Source organism: Taudactylus pleione, unplaced genomic scaffold (assembly GCF_031769625.1).
Source record: "Taudactylus pleione unplaced genomic scaffold, aTauple2 ptg000352l, whole genome shotgun sequence".
Classification (NCBI taxonomy): domain Eukaryota; kingdom Metazoa; phylum Chordata; class Amphibia; order Anura; family Myobatrachidae; genus Taudactylus; species Taudactylus pleione.
Window position 1 is genome coordinate 14897622 of NW_028284753.1, and position 16965 is coordinate 14914586.

Genomic DNA, 16965 nt, shown 5'->3' on the forward strand with positions numbered 1-16965 from the left:
CCTCTGAGTGAAGAGTCTATTCCCCAGCAAGCACGTTGTGACGGCTGAGGAAATCCACTTCTCAGTTGAGAACTCCCGGAATGAACACCGCCGACATGGCCGGAAGGTGATCTTCGGCCCTTGCGAGAATGTGTGACACTTCTGTCATTGCTGACCAACTTCAAGTGCCTCCTTGGTGATTTGATGTAGGATAGTGCTGTGGCTTTGTTGGACCGACCTTGTACAGGCTTGCCCTGAAGAAAGTTTTGAGCCAGAGTGAGGGCTCTGTAGATGGCTTGGAGTTATAATGCATTGATTGGCAGGGTTGACTTGACCAATGTCCAATGGCCCTGGAAGAAGTGTTGACTGGTCACTGTGCCCCAGCCCCGGAGGCCTGCATCCATTTTTAGGAGTATCCACTCTGGGATCCAAAAGGGGTGACACCTGGTCCATCTGTAACCACCAGGAGAGGGACAGCCGAGCCTCTGGAGAGAGAATCATTGTCTGGGATCTGATCTGATAGGGCAATCCGTTCCATCTGGAGAGAATTAGGTGTTACAGAGTCCTGGAATGGAACTGAGCATACTCCACCATGTCAAAGGTGGATACCATGGATCCCAGAATCTGCATTGCTGAGTGAACTGAGACTCGGCGACTGCTGAGTAATCTGTGCACTCATTGTTGAAGTGTGGAGATCTTGTCAGGAAAATTCTCTGAGCTTGAGTATCCAAAAGAGCCCCCAGATGGACCATGCTTTGTGAATGGTTCAGGGAGGACTTTTTCCAGTTGATTAACCAGTCAGGTCTCTGTAGGAAGGCAATGGTGATCTGAAGATGGCATTGAAGAACCTCTGGGGAGCTTGCTAAGCACAAGAGGTCATCCAGGTATGGTAGCAGCCTGACTCCCTGACAATGCAGGTGGCCTGCCATGACCGCCATAATTTTGGTAAAGACCCGTGGAGCTGTAGAAAGTCCAAAGGGAAGAGCCTGAAATTGGAAATGTTGCTGTAGTACAGAAAACTGGAGATATTGCTGATGAGAGGGCGTTATAGGTACATGTAGGTAAGGACCTGAATATCCAGAGATACCATAAAGTCCCCTGGCTCCATAGCTAGTACAATAGAGCGCAGGGTTACCATCTGAAATCTGGGAATCCTGATGAATTCGTTCAGGGATTTCAGGTTGAGGATAGGCCGATAAGACCCAGAAACAGGGTAGAGTAATAACCGTTCCCTCGCTGCGATAGTGGAACTGGAACTATTAGCCCCGCTTGCAGCAAGGACTAAATGGCTTTCTGGATAAGCCCTGCTTGGGTCTGATGGAGGGCCTGTGTAGAAAAACTGGTGGGGTGACTTTCTTAGGAATGAGAGGATGCACCCGTGAGAGACCACTTCTTGTACCCAAGCATCTGTGGTGGTTTGACGCCAGCACTGGGCAAATTGAAGAAGTCGACCTCCTACTCTGGGGTCCCCAGTGGGAGGCCCACCCCGTCAAGCTGAAGGTTTATCCTCAGATTTGGAAGCAGGACATCATGTGGCCCAGGTCTGCTTGGTCCTGGGCTTGCCGGCCCTTGTGGAAGCTGATTGCCAAGGACTGGCTCTTAGGCTTTCCCTGGGGATGAAAGGACCTGAAGGGCATTGTCTGAGGTTTTGCAGTGGTTGCTGAGGGCAGAAAATCAGTTTTTGATGCAGCCAAATTGGCTACAATCTTGTCTAGATCTGGGCCAAACAGGATCTCACTAGTGTAAGGTAATGATTCTAAGGCCTTCTTAGAGTCTGAATCCGCTTTCCATGACCATAGCCAAAGAGTGCGGTGGGCTGACACTGACGTAGCCAATGCTCTAGAGGCCAGGAGACTAGCATCCAAGGTGGCTTCTCTGATATAGGAAGCTGCATCTCTTATGTGAGGTATATAAGACATCTGATCCCTAGAGGCCTCTAGGGAGAAAGACCCTTCTAAGACACCCATCCAGCTCTCAATTGCTTTTGACACGCAGGCAATAGCCATGGTTGGATGAGCAATGGCTCCTGAAAGGGAATACACAGATTTAAGGCCAGTTTAAATCTTTCTATCCATAGGGTCCTTTAATGAGGAAGCTGCAAGGACAGGTAATGTGGAGCTTTTAATCAATCGCGTAACATGGGAATCTACTGCTGGAGGAGCCTCCCATTTTGCGCAATGAGCTGCAAGAAAAGGATAACAATAGGTCAGGCTATTTTTAGAGCTGAAACCTTTTACCAGGCATCTGCCATGTGTTCGGCTAGCTGATCAGAGAACAGAAACTCTGAAACCACTTTTTGTCGTTTAAATAGTCGGTGCTTTGATTTGGGGGCGGGCTCATCATCTTCTATTTGGAGAATAGATCTGACAGCTCGCACCAATGCAGGTATATTAATTTTAGTTTCAGAGAGATCGTCAGCGTCTTCTGTGAAGACAACACAGTATGCTTGCTAGGATTACTGGGTAGGGGTTTTCACCTTGCAACATATTTTGAAAGGCTGTAGAGGAAACTGCTAAACTCTGTACTGAAGTAGAGAGAACCTGTACCCATGTACCTGTTGAGGCAACCCCATAGGGGGAATTACTGCAGGGACTGTCTTCACTTGTGTATGACATCACAAGAACAACGCTGCCAGAAGCAGTGTGCCTGGGGCCGGCAGTCTGACGGTGATTAAACAACTGCCCAAATCTTGTTCAGCGCCTGGAGTTACCCTACCTATGCCCCTGTACCCAAGCAGTTCAGTGTGATAGGCAGGGCTGGCCATGTAGCCTGCTCTGTGAATCCCGGCATCTCTGTCTGATCACATCTTCTCCCCCTTCATCAGTCATCTCTGCTGCCAGGCCCACCTCCCCTTCAGTCATATTCTCCTTCATTTAATACATTTAAAAATTCAGTCATAGTTGGGACGTGAACCTGTCACCTCATGCATTGCAGTCAGAAAGCTTACCAATGGAGCCATTTGCTGCTACACTGAAAGCCTGTGAATTCTAACTATATGAAGCTACTTCACATTCTTATTAATTAAAGTGCTAGGGATTCAAACCTAGCACTTCATACTTTGCAGTCAGACACCTTACCAATGGAACCATCTGCTATTACAAAGGAATGCTAACTATATGAGGACACAAATGTGCAGTTTGCAGGGGGGCTCCGAACACCCTAGCATCGGCCCTGGTTGTAGGCACATTCCAAATTACAATTTATTGACACTTTAATTTATTAATCCATCCCCTACCTCTAGGTGGGTTTGGAGGAGCCCCAATGCTATCAACATAGTGACTCAACAATTAGAATTTCTGCTCCAAAATAGTTGGGTGATGGATTTGATTCCCATTAGGGCCCTACATTTGTGGGGTTTATATGTTCTCTCCATTTTGGCTTGGGTTATCTCTACATACGCTAATTTCCTCCCACAATCCCAGAACACAATAAAAGATTAATTGGATTCCGACAAAAATTGATCTTAATGTGTGTGTGGTACGGAATTTAGATTGTAAGCTCCAATGTGACAGGGATGTGAATGAATACTTTTACTCTGTGCAGTGCTATGTAATATGATGGAATTATATAAACAGATAATAATAATAGTAGGGAGGGTGTAAACAAAATGCAATTCTGTACCTCAGAGTTGATGTAAATTGAATGAAACTGTAAATAAACCCAACTGTAAATAAGGCCCTCATTCAGAGCCGGACGCTATTTGCGGTGGCTCGTTCAGAAAAAAGGGCTGGCTATTCAAATGAACCGTTCGCTCTTTGCGGTCTGTTCACGCCTCTAGGTCTGAACGAGCGAACAAAACATGCGGCCATTTTTTGGAAAACTACACCCCCTGGCCGCTCGCATCCTACGTCATGTCCGCTATTTATTAGCTTAATCGAGTACATCATACAGCGTATGAACTGCTCGCTATTCTTGTGGTTGGTTTTTCCTACCGCAATCTTCCGAGCAGTTCTGACTATAAAATATAAACAGTGACGTGGTCAGTGACGCTGCTGTATCAATTATGCACACCCTTAAAACGCCCGTTTTGACCTTTAAGCACGCCTGTGTTCGGATCTCCACTCCCCGTTTTCAAGCACCTTCCCCTGTTACCACCCACATACGCCTCCTCCTGTCACTCAAAATAGCAGGCATTCGCTATTTTGCGAGCACATGAATTTCGGCCGCACTGACTGGTTCGCGCATGCGTATTACAATCCGTACGTATGCGCAGTTGTGCAAACATCGCTCGGAACGAACGAGCGGCCGCTTACGAGCGGCTCTGAATCAGGCCCTAAGGCACAAGCTATTGTGGCTGTGGGTCTATTTCTGAGTTTGAGATATATTCAAAATTACAAACATATAAAGTATCTGTTAATTGGAACAAGGCAAAAATATGCAGATCTCCAGATGTTAAAATGAATAAACTCTACAACAGAAAATATACTTAAACATCTGATGAATGTATATCCTGTTTAAACTTAAATATCAGTTATCACAATTCTAGTGGTAGATCCCATTGAACAACCCTCTCTTCATGTCTCCTCCCACAGTCATCTTCTATTTTCTCTGCCTTAGTCTTAATCTGCTGCTCGTGAGAGACACAAACGTTTCTTTACTGCAGGTTAAAGAGTTTCTGAGAAAGGGAAATCGATGGAGGAGAGTGAGAAAAAAGGGTAAGGGGGATTATCAGCATTTTCTAGCTCTAAATCTGAGCAGTGCTGTATGTCTGGAAGAACATCTGGTACAGAGAAGGACTCTAGTGTTGTGTAACTATATTCTATGTACTATTTATTTCAATGCACACGATCCGCTATAAATAATTCAATTTGAGCAATGTGACTCATTCCATGCGTGTGTGTCTTTTCATACATATCTGCCTCGTATATTTGTTTGTACCCCCACGATCACACTCTTCTTTCTGTCTTTATTAGGATGTTCGAGCCTTCATTATACCTCCCTGCCATTCACTTACAGAGTTTATCTGAGCTGGAGAGATTCCGGCTACAGGAGATCGCCCTGTATATTCTTCAGGAGAGAGAACTCTGTTCTGACATAAAACCTGGTGAGTTACTACGCAGTGATACTGTACTAAATAGTAATACATCAAATGAACCCATGAGACATAGACTGGACAGGTAGAACTTGCTTCATTTACAATATGCCAATATGTTGGCTACAAAATATAGTTATGTGACACTGTATGGTTAGAACGGGGGAAGGGGCACTTTCTCAGACTGAAAGGAAATGATCTGTTTATTTTGGGATTCCCTGTGGAATCTGCTGCATGCAAGCAGAGACCGCAGTATGTTCTTCATTATCAGTGTCCTACCGTACCTTCGCTTGTTTTACTGTAAGTGACTTTTTGTTTTCTGGTGGCTGCAAAATGACATGGCTTTATTATTGCAGGGTATCAAAAGACAAGGAAAACGGTGAAGCGCAAACAGGAGCGAAGAGGTAGATATTTATAGAGAGAATTTTACAGTATATGTTTACACGGTAACATCATTGCACATTTTATTTGTATAAGTTTACATTGCACAGTGTACATTCACATATTTGCCAATTTCTGACACATGCTGAAAAATGGATTAGCTGTTTAGCAGGTGCAGATATTCAGCGTCATGTTTTAGGTCATACAGTTCAATATCGGGTTTAATTCTGCAAACTTCACGAGAGGCTTACTTGTTCCCAATTCTTCAAAGCTTTCTTATGCTCAATATTTTTATTTTATCAATGGTATTTATGGAAACAGTTTTCAAGTCATAAAATGGGGTAAATTTACTAAAGTGAGAGTACTTAGAAGTGGAGATGTTGTCAATAGTAACCAATCAGATTCTAGCTATTAACTTCTAGAAGGTGCTAGATATATGTTAGGTAGAATCTGATTGGTTGCTATGGGCAACATCTCCACTTTTAAAAACTATCACTTTAGTAAATATACCCCATAGAGGACAGAAAAAGGGGATGATAGGGTAATACATCATGGGTGGGGGTGGGGGGATAACAAAAAACATTGTAAAGTTCACATGTATAGTTAGGCTTGGCATGCCTACATTTAGTCAACAAGATACATAAAAGAAGAAGCCAAGTGACAATTCATTAATCACAGTTAAATGATTAATGTATTGTACATTAATTCATTAAGATTAAATGGCACAGGATCAGCTGGTTTGTCAGGAAGGAACCCTCACCATCAGTGGTATACTCATGCCACGCCATTTATACCACATCATCAGAAGGGAGGTAGAGGAGGTGGAATAAGGGGTACCTGTGGTCTCCATTACAAAATAATAATGTATTTTGGCCACAACCTTAGTTATTGTGGGGAGCATAGGGCTCTCCATTTTTGTACCAGAGCAACCCACCCTGCTATAAGGATACCAAACACATACCTGGCTGTGACATGCAGGGAGTTTAGGAGGATATAAATGGCATAAGGCTATTTCTGAGGAGGGCAGAAGATAGCAATGAATGACCTTGATTATCAGTTCAAAAACCTCCTTCCAGGAGGGTTGAATAACAGGACATGTCCACAAAACAGGAATGCTTACACGCGTGTAAAAGCGGTATAATAATTTGATTTGCATTTCAGGGGGGTTAAGGCATTTAGACAAATTGGAGGCTGTAAGGTAGATAAGGTCCACTGCTTGTATGCTTAATTTTAATCCCAGCACTATCACAAATGTTCACCGACTCATCCCACTGGTATATCTTCTTCATTTAAACATGTCATAAACATTCTAGTTCTGACAAATACAAATAAAATATTAATTATCTTTAATTAAGTAACTTGTTGTAGCCTTCACATATACTGTATATAGAGTAGAGTTTCAGCTGGAAATATTTGACGGTTGTGAAGGCAGCCATGTTGTAGGCTATATGAAAATTTGGCCAAGTTTTGCCAAGTGTATGACCCCAGAAAAAGATTGGCATGCCTGGTATAAAATAGGATAAAAATTTGGTCAATGCGACATACAGTAACAGCAAGGTGGCACAATTGTTAGTATTACTGCCTTACAGCGCTGGAGTCATGTGTCTGATTACCACCCAAGGACCTATCAGTATGGGGTTTGTATGTTCTCCCTGTATTTGTTTCCGCCCACAGTCCAAAAAATAAAAACCATATTAGTAGGTTGTCAGTTGACTAAAATGTACACTAATCTGTATGCATGCTTTTATGTTAGGAAATATAGATAGACAGTAACCTCCAATGGGACAGGAACTGATGTGAATGACAAATATTCTCTATATAGCGCTGTGTAATTGGTGATGCTATTATATATAAGTGATAATAATAAGATTGGAGCAGTTCATACGAGAAATGCAAATGTTTGCCCTGGGGAATACGGAATTAAGGGCTCCATCGCAGGGCCGGCAACAGAAATATTGAGGCCCGGCACACTCATGTTTTTGGGGTCCCCTATCCCCTCACAGTAGATACATGCAGGTCGGCCTTTGGTTCATCCCCCACGTCTCTCCAGCCTCATCCCCAACTGTGTCTCTCAGCCTTTCCCCTGTGTCTCTCCCGCCTCATCCTTGTCTGTGTTGCACCAACCACAACCCTTTTCTCTCTAGCCCCATCCTCGCCTGTCTCTCCAGCTTCATCCCCCGTGTCTCTCCAGCTTCATCTCTCTGTGTCTCTCCATCTTGAGCCATCCACTAATCTCCCATGTCATTATCCCCCCACCTTTGTCTCTCAGCTTTATCCACCCTTTCTCAGTCTCACCCCAGCCACTGTCTCCCAGCCTCACCCCAGCCCGTGTCTCTCAGCCGCACTCCAGACCCTGTGTCGCTCAGCCTCACCCCAGCCCACGTATCTCTCAGCCTCACTCCAGACCTTGTGTTTCTCAGCCTCACCTCATCCCCTGTGTCTCTCAGCCTCAACCGAGCCCCTGTGTCTTCAGCACCATTTCCCCCCCTGCCACTATATCCCCAGCCTACCCAACCACCGCCTGACACATGTCTCTCCAGCCCAGCCAACAGTTACCTACTGCCTGCTGTTCCTTCTTTTTCTCTGGTGGCTTGGGCCCAGCCTCTCTCTGATACAGCGGTGTGATGTCACGTGATGTGCACTGCTCCGGGTTGCTGCAGGCCTTCCTCTCTTCCTCTCTTTGTGCAGATGCTGAATACAGCAACGACAGAGGCAAGAGGGACACATTGACTGGGCTACCATGATTCCTAAGGGGCCTGGTAGAAGTATTGAATCTCGGGGCCTGGTACAAGTGTGGTACAGTCAGGGGTGGGCTGTGCCAGGGTACCATATGCCCCCCATGCCCTTCAGAGAGGGGCCGCAATCACACATTACACATGCACAACTGACGGCCGGGTGACAGGCAGAACTCCGACTATAGAACCATCAGAGCGACTGGGCAGCATTCTCTGCCTGTTGCCAGGCTGTCTGTCACATCCATGCAGCTTGTGGCTGCACATTGAGCTCTTCTCTTCTGAGTCCACTCTGCTGCAGGGGCTGTGTGCAATCAGTGTGCACTGGTTCCTGCCTGAGTCTGTCCCTCCCCTCCCTGCTTGAGAACCCTGAGTCTCTGCCCCTGCTATCTCCTGTCTGTCACTATTCTGAATCTATCTGATCTCACACTCTGCTATTAAATCTACTCCCTCCAGTGTCCCTGGGCAAGACCCTGCAACCCACTTCTACCCTCTCTGACTGTACTAAACTGCTTCCTGACCCTGCCTCCTCACCCCCTCTCCACCCCCTCTCTTGTCTCTGTCATCTCCTGCAGAGACCAGAAAGATCCTCCTTGCAGACAGGTACGTGCCAGTGGATGTGTGAAAATGTTTAAAATGATATGTGTCACATGGAGGGCAGGACCATGTATCAGGCAACTAAGCTGATGCTTTGCCATTTTAGCGCTCTGTGCACTAATAGGAGTAGGTTGTCTGGATACTACTTCTTGCATTGCACATCTCTCACATTGGCATGGGGCACAGACACCTGGAAGAAAGAGCTTTTTATTTCTGGGAATGATGCAATATCATCAATTATGCAGTCAAACCCTCCAAAATGCCATTTTTGGGGGTTTGACCGCAGCTTGCACCCAGTGGGCAATGCCATCTGTAGATGGTACTGCACAATGAAGCCTATGGGTTTCTTTTCACATAGTGATGTGAGAGGGATCCAATCAGATCCCTCCCAGCACCCCCGACAGTGCACATGTCGTTCTGGGGACTTCTGGGTCATAAACCCGGAAGTCCGTCTATCTCAAAGGACAACTCTTATCGGGAGAGCTGTCCTTTGCGATTTTACTCGCAAATCTTCATGCATACCGGAGTTATTAAGAGTGGCGGGATGCAAAATGTGGTGCTTGATGTATCCTGCCCTCTGTCTGATGAGGGACCATGTCAATGTGTTTTTGTTTATACAATGGAAAAATTATTAGAATAATTTATTGCACTTTGCATGGGAAGAAACGCTGCCGTGGATGAAAGTCCATTCATTGCATTATCTCCTTCCACAAATACTGTCAAATTAAGAAATAAAAAGCAAAGAAAAATATAAAAAGAGGATTCCTGATTACATGGGGCACATTCAATAGGGTGCGAAGTTTAGCGAGGTAAAAAACCTTGCGCCCCTTGCACCCAATTTTAGAATACCGCGGGTATGCCGCTCCCGATACCCACGGTATACAATAAAAAAAAGTGGTTGTGGGGTTTTCAGCTCTGAAAACCGAGCGCCGCATCATTTCAAAAATAAAATAAAATCTGCATTTACCTCAGGTCTCCCCTCTATCTTCTTTTTGGAGAGGGGGCTGCTGAGAGTTATGGGGGCTCCTGGGAGGCTCCAGGGGCTGGTGGGAGGGGCAAGGACTGCTGGGAGATGTAGTTCTCCCAGTGGTCATTCCGGGAGGAAGCACACAGACACTGGGGGACCACACACACACAACACTCATACACACACACTTACAATCACAAACAAACACTCACACACACTGACATACTCACCCTGCAGCAGAGGACCCGGCTTCCGATGCTGGATGCAGAAGAAGATGCAGTAGACAGCGCTGCAGAAGGTAAGTAATTAAGGACTAATTAAGCAAATTGGAAACTTCCAATTGCATAATTAGTCCTCAGGAGGGTGCTGCCGGGGTCCCAGAGCAAGTCCCAGTGATTTTCCCCAAAAATAACGATTTTGGAAAAAATCACACTTGCTCTGGATGTGCGTGAAAAAAACCTCCCAGGGCTCTAAATTGAAAAAAACACGCACCTAATTGAATACCAAAAATACCGCACCTGAAGGAAAAACCTCGCAAGTGCTGGATTTTTTATATTCTTGCACACAATTGAATATGCCCCAAGGTCTCCAGGAAATCCTTCTGGGATCGTTTTAGCATCCAGGTGTCACTGTTGTTTTTGCTGTCTATACAAAATGTTGCATGTAAGTATCATGAGGTAGTAGCTGACTACAAATATATTTACATTGTCTGCGTCCGACATTGTTTCCAGTTACTCCATCCAGCTACTGTATGTCGGCAGATCACCACTTGCTACCCATCACCAGTATGAAGGTTACTGCAACAGGCCTTAGAATGCTGAGATTATTGTGTGATGAAAGCTTTCATGCAGGTGACATCACCCACCAATATCTAGATAACAGGGAATATCATGTTGTATATATTTTATTGGTAATAATAAGTACATAAACATTTAATGTTCTGTTTAAATCTCATAAATCAATATTAAAATCCAAGAGATTTTACATTACATGTGCTTCTGAGGAGTTTAACAGTCCAGAGTATGATCTGATCCAAAGAACTCACATATACTTTACCAACGCACTGCTTTATTCCATATGTCAGAGTGATATCTCCGCTGTGGATCTCCGTAAAGAGCATTAAACATGTCTGTTGGGTAAAAGAACAAGAAAAGAAAAACATTAAACATATCTAGAACACAAATATCACCCCCAAGGTTATATAAGAACCTGTCTCATAGTGAGACTGGAGCTTTCACTGTTCAGTTACGTCTCATGTATTTCTTACCATGATTATCAGAATAAGGAGGCATTAAGCAGTTGTTAGAGATGTTTCACTTCGTGGGTGGGATGTACTATGCTGCAAACTGCGGTCGTACCGCAGAAAATGCCATTTTCTGAGGCTTGATCGCAAGTACCGTAAGCACCGTAATTACCGTGATTTCCGGAGATGGCATAGCCTAATAGAAGCATATTTTATTGGAGTTTTACCCAAAAGGGATCCAGTAGAATCTCTCCCAGGGTCCCTTGTGGCTTAGGCTTGCGCTGGACGACGGCTACACATGTGCATATGTACTCTCGGGGGACTTCTGGGACATAAACCTGTAAGTCCCCGCACCGCAGAGGACAGCTCTTATCAGCAGAAGTGTCACCTGCTAAAATGTACATGGTTACAGCATTACTAAAGGCCTGTATGCATGCAATCATTGGTCGGGATGCTTGATACCGCCCGCGTGTTTGAAGCTTTGTTTTATACTGACTGAGAGGCGCCTATAGATACAGAAATGTGATTTAAAAAACTGTAAACTGCTTCCCTAATCCATGTAACATTAAGTAATGATCTTTCTCAGTGGTCATCTGTAGCCAGAACGACTGTGTCACTGCTACATAACCAAGGGAAACACGGTGGGAGAAACACAAAGAGAAACACAGAGAGAGAAACACACAGAGAGACACACAGAGAGAGAAACACAGAGAGAGAAACACAGAGAGAGAAACAGCGAGAGAAACACAGAGAGAAACACAGAGAGAGAAACAAAGAGAGAAACACAAAGAGAAACACAGAGAGAGAAACACAGCGAGAGAAACACAGAGAGAGAAACACAGAGAGAAACACAAAGAGAAACACAGAGAGAGAAACACAGTGAGAGAAACACAGAGAGAGAAACACAGCGAGAGAAACACAGAGAGAAACACAGAGAGAGAAACACAAAGAGAATCACAGGGAGAGAAACACAGTGAGAGAAACACAAAGAGAAACACAGAGAGAGAAACACAGAGAGAGAAACACAAAGAGAAACACAGAGAGAGAAACACAGCGAGAGAAACACAGAGAGAGAAACACAGCGAGAGAAACACAGAGAGAGAAACACAGAGAGAGAAATCCAGAGAGAGAAACACAGAGAAACACAGAGAGAGAAACACAGCGAGATAAATCCAGAGAGAGAAACACAGCAAGATAAATCCAGAGAGAGAAACACAGAGAGAGAAACACAGAGAGAGAAACACAGCGAGAGAAACACAGCGCGATAAATCCAGAGAGAGAAACACAGAGAGAGAAACACAGAGAGAGAAACACAAAGGGCTCTATTTATTAACATTATTTTTACTAAAGTTTCACACCCTTTTCACATTATTTTAGTTTCACCTGTAGTTATTACAGGGCAATTGGAGTAGAATTAGTCAAATTCTACTCCAACCCCTAGGTATCACTTATTTTTAGTAAAGCAGATCGCATTTCCCATAATTGTAATGGGAAATGTGATCCGACCATAGTTACTAAAAATAAATTGTAAAAAAATACCGGGGGAAGCCCTGTGATAATAACGCCACCTGGAGGTGGCGTTATCCAGGGTCTCCCACGGTTACTGGGCTCCCACTCTGCTCTAACGTGGAGAGCAGAGGCAGGAGCCAGTACCAGTAATCAGCTGTGTGGTCTAAATAGACCGCAAGCTGATTGCTGTAAAAAAAAGAAAAAAAAAATTGAAACATTTTTTTTTTACTTACCTGAATCCAGGGACCGGTGATCGGGCCTCCGGGGATGGCTCCTCTCTGGTCAGCTGGTCTCCCACAGTGCACTGCTGCCCGGTCATCAGGTGATCGGGTCCCAGTACAGTATGGGAGATCACCAGATCGGAAAGCCCGGAGAAGATCACCGGAGGCCAGGAGGATGTAGGTAAACGTAATGAAGGGAGGGGGGGTCGTGGGGGTCCGTGATTGCGGGGGGCGGGGCTTAGCGTCGGTGGGGGGTAGTGAAAATACTGCGACAAGAGTGCGGATGGGATCCGCAGGGACAGAGCTTTATCACAAGCTCTGTCCCTGCAAGGGATTTATAGTAAATCCCTTTGATATTGCCTGAATTCGCAATACGAATTCACTTGGTAATGTCACACTACAATCCGCATTCAATATGCAGATTGTAGTAGAGCCCAAAGAGAGAAACACAGCGAGAGAAACATAGAGAGAGAAACACAGAGAGAGAAACACAAAGAGAGAAACACAGCGAGAGAAACACAGCGAGAGAAACACAGAGAGAGAAACACAGCGAGATAAATCCAGAGAGAGAAACACAGAGAGAAACACAGAGAGAGAAACAGAGAGAGAGAAACACAGAGAGAGAAACACAGAGAGAGAAACACAGCGAGAGAAACACAGAGAGAGAAACACAGAGAGAAACACAGAGAGAGAAACACAGCGAGATAAATCCAGAGAGAGAAACACAGAGAGAAACACACAGAGAGAAACACAGAGAGAGAAACACAGAGAGAGAAACACGGCGAGAGAAACACAGCGAGAGAAACACAGAGAGAGAAACACAGAGAGAGAAACACAGCGAGAGAAACAAAGACAGAGAAACACAGCGAGAGAAACACAGAGAGAGAAACACAGAGAGAGAAACACAGAGAGAAACACAGAGAGAGAAACACACAGAGAAACACAGAGAGAGAAACACAGAGAGAGACACACAGAGAGAGAAACACAGAGAGAGAAACACAGAGAGAGAAACAAAAAGAGAAACACAGAGAGAGAAACACAGCGAGAGAAACACAGAGAGAAACACAGAGAGAGAAACACAGAGAGAGACACACAGAGAGAGAAACACAGAGAGAGAAACACAGAGAGAGAAACAGCGAGAGAAACACAGAGAGAAGCACAGAGAGAGAAACACAGAGAGAAACACAGAGAGAGAAACACAAAGAGAGACACAAAGATAAACACAGAGAGAGAAACACAGCGAGAGAAACACAGAGAGAGAAACACAGAGAGAGAAACACAAAGAGAAACACAGAGAGAGAAACACAGCGATAGAAACACAGAGAGAGAAACACAGCGAGAGAAACACAGAGAGAAACACAGAGAGAGAAACACAAAGAGAAACACAGAGAGAGAAACACAGCGAGAGAAACACAGAGAGAGAAACACAGAGAGAGAAACACAAAGAGAAACACAGAGAGAGAAACACAGAGAGAGAAACACAGCGAGAGAAACACAGAGAGAGAAACACAGAGAGAGAAACACAGCAAGAGAAACACAGAGAGAGAAACACAGAGAGAGAAACACAGAGAGAGAAACACAGCGAGAGAAACACAGAGAGAGAAACACAGAGAGAGAAACACAGAGAGAGAAACACAAAGAGAAACACAGAGAGAGAAACACAGCGAGAGAAACACAGAGAGAGAAACACAGAGAGAGAAACACAGAGAGAGAAACACAGCGAGGTAAACAAGAGGGGCCTATTCATCAACACTAAAATAAAGTTTTTAAGGACATTTTCCTTAAATAACGTTATTTTGGTATTCATGAACAGACTTAGCACAGGAGATATCACAGACATCTCCTTGCTAAGTTCCCCTGCGTTAATTTCCACATTCCCCATACATTAGTATGGGGATGTGGAAATTGTGGTATTCATCAAATTCTGAAAATTATGCATTTTCGGAATTTGATGCAGTTACTATTCTCCACTGTGAGGTGGCGAATAGCAGAACCGACTTACCTGTATCCGTATGTGCAGGTCCCCCGACGCGTCCCTCCGGTGCTCTGCTCCGTCCTCAGGCTCCGGAGGCTGGTCGGACATGTGTGCTCCCCAGCAGAGCACAAGAAAGTTTAGAAAAAAAAAATAAAGGTTTTTTTTTTTCTAATCTGTCATGTGGTCTGCTGGGAAACCACATGACAGACCGGCAGGACGGAACCGGAGGCTGCTGCACGGACAGGTAAGTCGGGGGGGAGGTGAGCGGAGTGGGTGGGGGGGTTGGGGGGGTACACAAACTTAACGCATCTGTAGACAGTGCTGCGCATGCGCTGGTTTTACAGATGTAACAGCGCATGCGCAGCACTGTTTCCAGATGCAATAAGGTAGTGTAGGCAGGGAAAAGTATCTATTTCCCGAAAAGCTGTCATCGCAAAAATGACAGCTTTTCGGAATAGATACTTATGGAGAGGTGGAATGATGAATTCCACCTATAATTAGGTAGAACTCCATGCGAGTTCTAAACCTAATTATCTCTAGAGAATTTTTCGGTTTAATGAATAGGCCCCACAGAGAGAGAAACACAGCGAGAGAAACACAGAGACAGAAACACAGTGGGAGAAACACAGAGAGAGAAACACAGAGAGAGAAACACAGAGAGAGAAACACAGTGGGAGAAACACAGAGAGAGAAACACAGAGAGAGAAACACAGAGAGAGAAACACAGCGAGAGACACACAGAGAGAGAGAAACACAGTGGGAGAAACACAGAGAGAGAAACACAGCGAGAGAAAAAGAGAGAGAAACACAGTGGGAGAAACACAGAGAGAGAAACACAGAGAGAGAGAAACACACAGAGAGAAACACAGCGAGAGAAACAGAGATAGAAACACAGAGAGAGAAACACAGAGAGAGAAACACAGAGAGAAGCACAGAGAGAGAAACACAGCAAGAGAAACACAGAGAGAAACACAGAGAGAGAAACACAGAGAGAGAAACAGAGAGAGAAACACAGAGAGAGACACACAGAGAGAGAAACATAGCGAGAGAAACACAGAGAGAAACACAGCGAGAGAAACACAGAGAGAGAAACACAGCGAGAGAAACACACAAAGAGAAACACACAGAGAGAAACACACAGAGAAAAACACAGAGAGAGAAACACAGAGAGAGAAACACAGCGAGAGAAACACAGCGAGAGAAACACACAGAGAGAAACACACAGAGAGAAACACAGAGAGAGAAACACAGAGAGAGAAACACAGCGAGAGACACACAGAGAGAGACACACAGAGAGAGAAACACAGCGAGAGAAACACAGTGAGAGAAACACAGAGAGAGAAACACAGCGAGATAAATCCAGAGAGAGAAACACAGCAAGATAAATCCAGAGAGAGAAACACAGAGAGAGAAACACAGAGAGAGAAACACAGCGAGAGAAACACAGCGCGATAAATCCAGAGAGAGAAACACAGAGAGAGAAACACAGAGAGAGAAACACAAAGGGCTCTATTTATTAACATTATTTTTACTAAAGTTTCACACCCTTTTCACATTATTTTAGTTTCACCTGTAGTTATTACAGGGCAATTGGAGTAGAATTAGTCAAATTCTACTCCAACCCCTAGGTATCACTTATTTTTAGTAAAGCAGATCGCATTTCCCATAATTGTAATGGGAAATGTGATCCGACCATAGTTACTAAAAATAAATTGTAAAAAAATACCGGGGGAAGCCCTGTGATAATAACGCCACCTGGAGGTGGCGTTATCCAGGGTCTCCCACGGTTACTGGGCTCCCACTCTGCTCTAACGTGGAGAGCAGAGGCAGGAGCCAGTACCAGTAATCAGCTGTGTGGTCTAAATAGACCGCAAGCTGATTGCTGTAAAAAAAAGAAAAAAAAAATTGAAACATTTTTTTTTTACTTACCTGAATCCAGGGACCGGTGATCGGGCCTCCGGGGATGGCTCCTCTCTGGTCAGCTGGTCTCCCACAGTGCACTGCTGCCCGGTCATCAGGTGATCGGGTCCCAGTACAGTATGGGAGATCACCAGATCGGAAAGCCCGGAGAAGATCACCGGAGGCCAGGAGGATGTAGGTAAACGTAATGAAGGGAGGGGGGGTCGTGGGGGTCCGTGATTGCGGGGGGCGGGGCTTAGCGTCGGTGGGGGGTAGTGAAAATACTGCGACAAGAGTGCGGATGGGATCCGCAGGGACAGAGCTTTATCACAAGCTCTGTCCCTGCAAGGGATTTATAGTAAATCCCTTTGATATTGCCTGAATTCGCAATACGAATTCACTTGGTAATGTCACACTACAATCCGCATTC

General features: G+C 44.9%; 1 protein-coding gene across 1 annotated transcript in view; it reads left to right on the forward strand.

Annotated features, from left to right (window-relative positions):
- The first annotated feature begins 4554 nt into the window (after positions 1-4554).
- The window catches only part of LOC148508677 (rho GTPase-activating protein 6-like), a 243830-nt gene continuing 231419 nt past the window's right edge, over positions 4555-16965 (forward strand). The window contains exons 1-3 of the mRNA XM_088444291.1: positions 4555-4634; positions 4893-5023; positions 5368-5415. Coding sequence (XP_088300417.1) covers positions 4612-4634; positions 4893-5023; positions 5368-5415 — 202 coding nt within the window. The 5' untranslated portion in view covers positions 4555-4611. The remainder of the gene's footprint in view (positions 4635-4892; positions 5024-5367; positions 5416-16965) is intronic.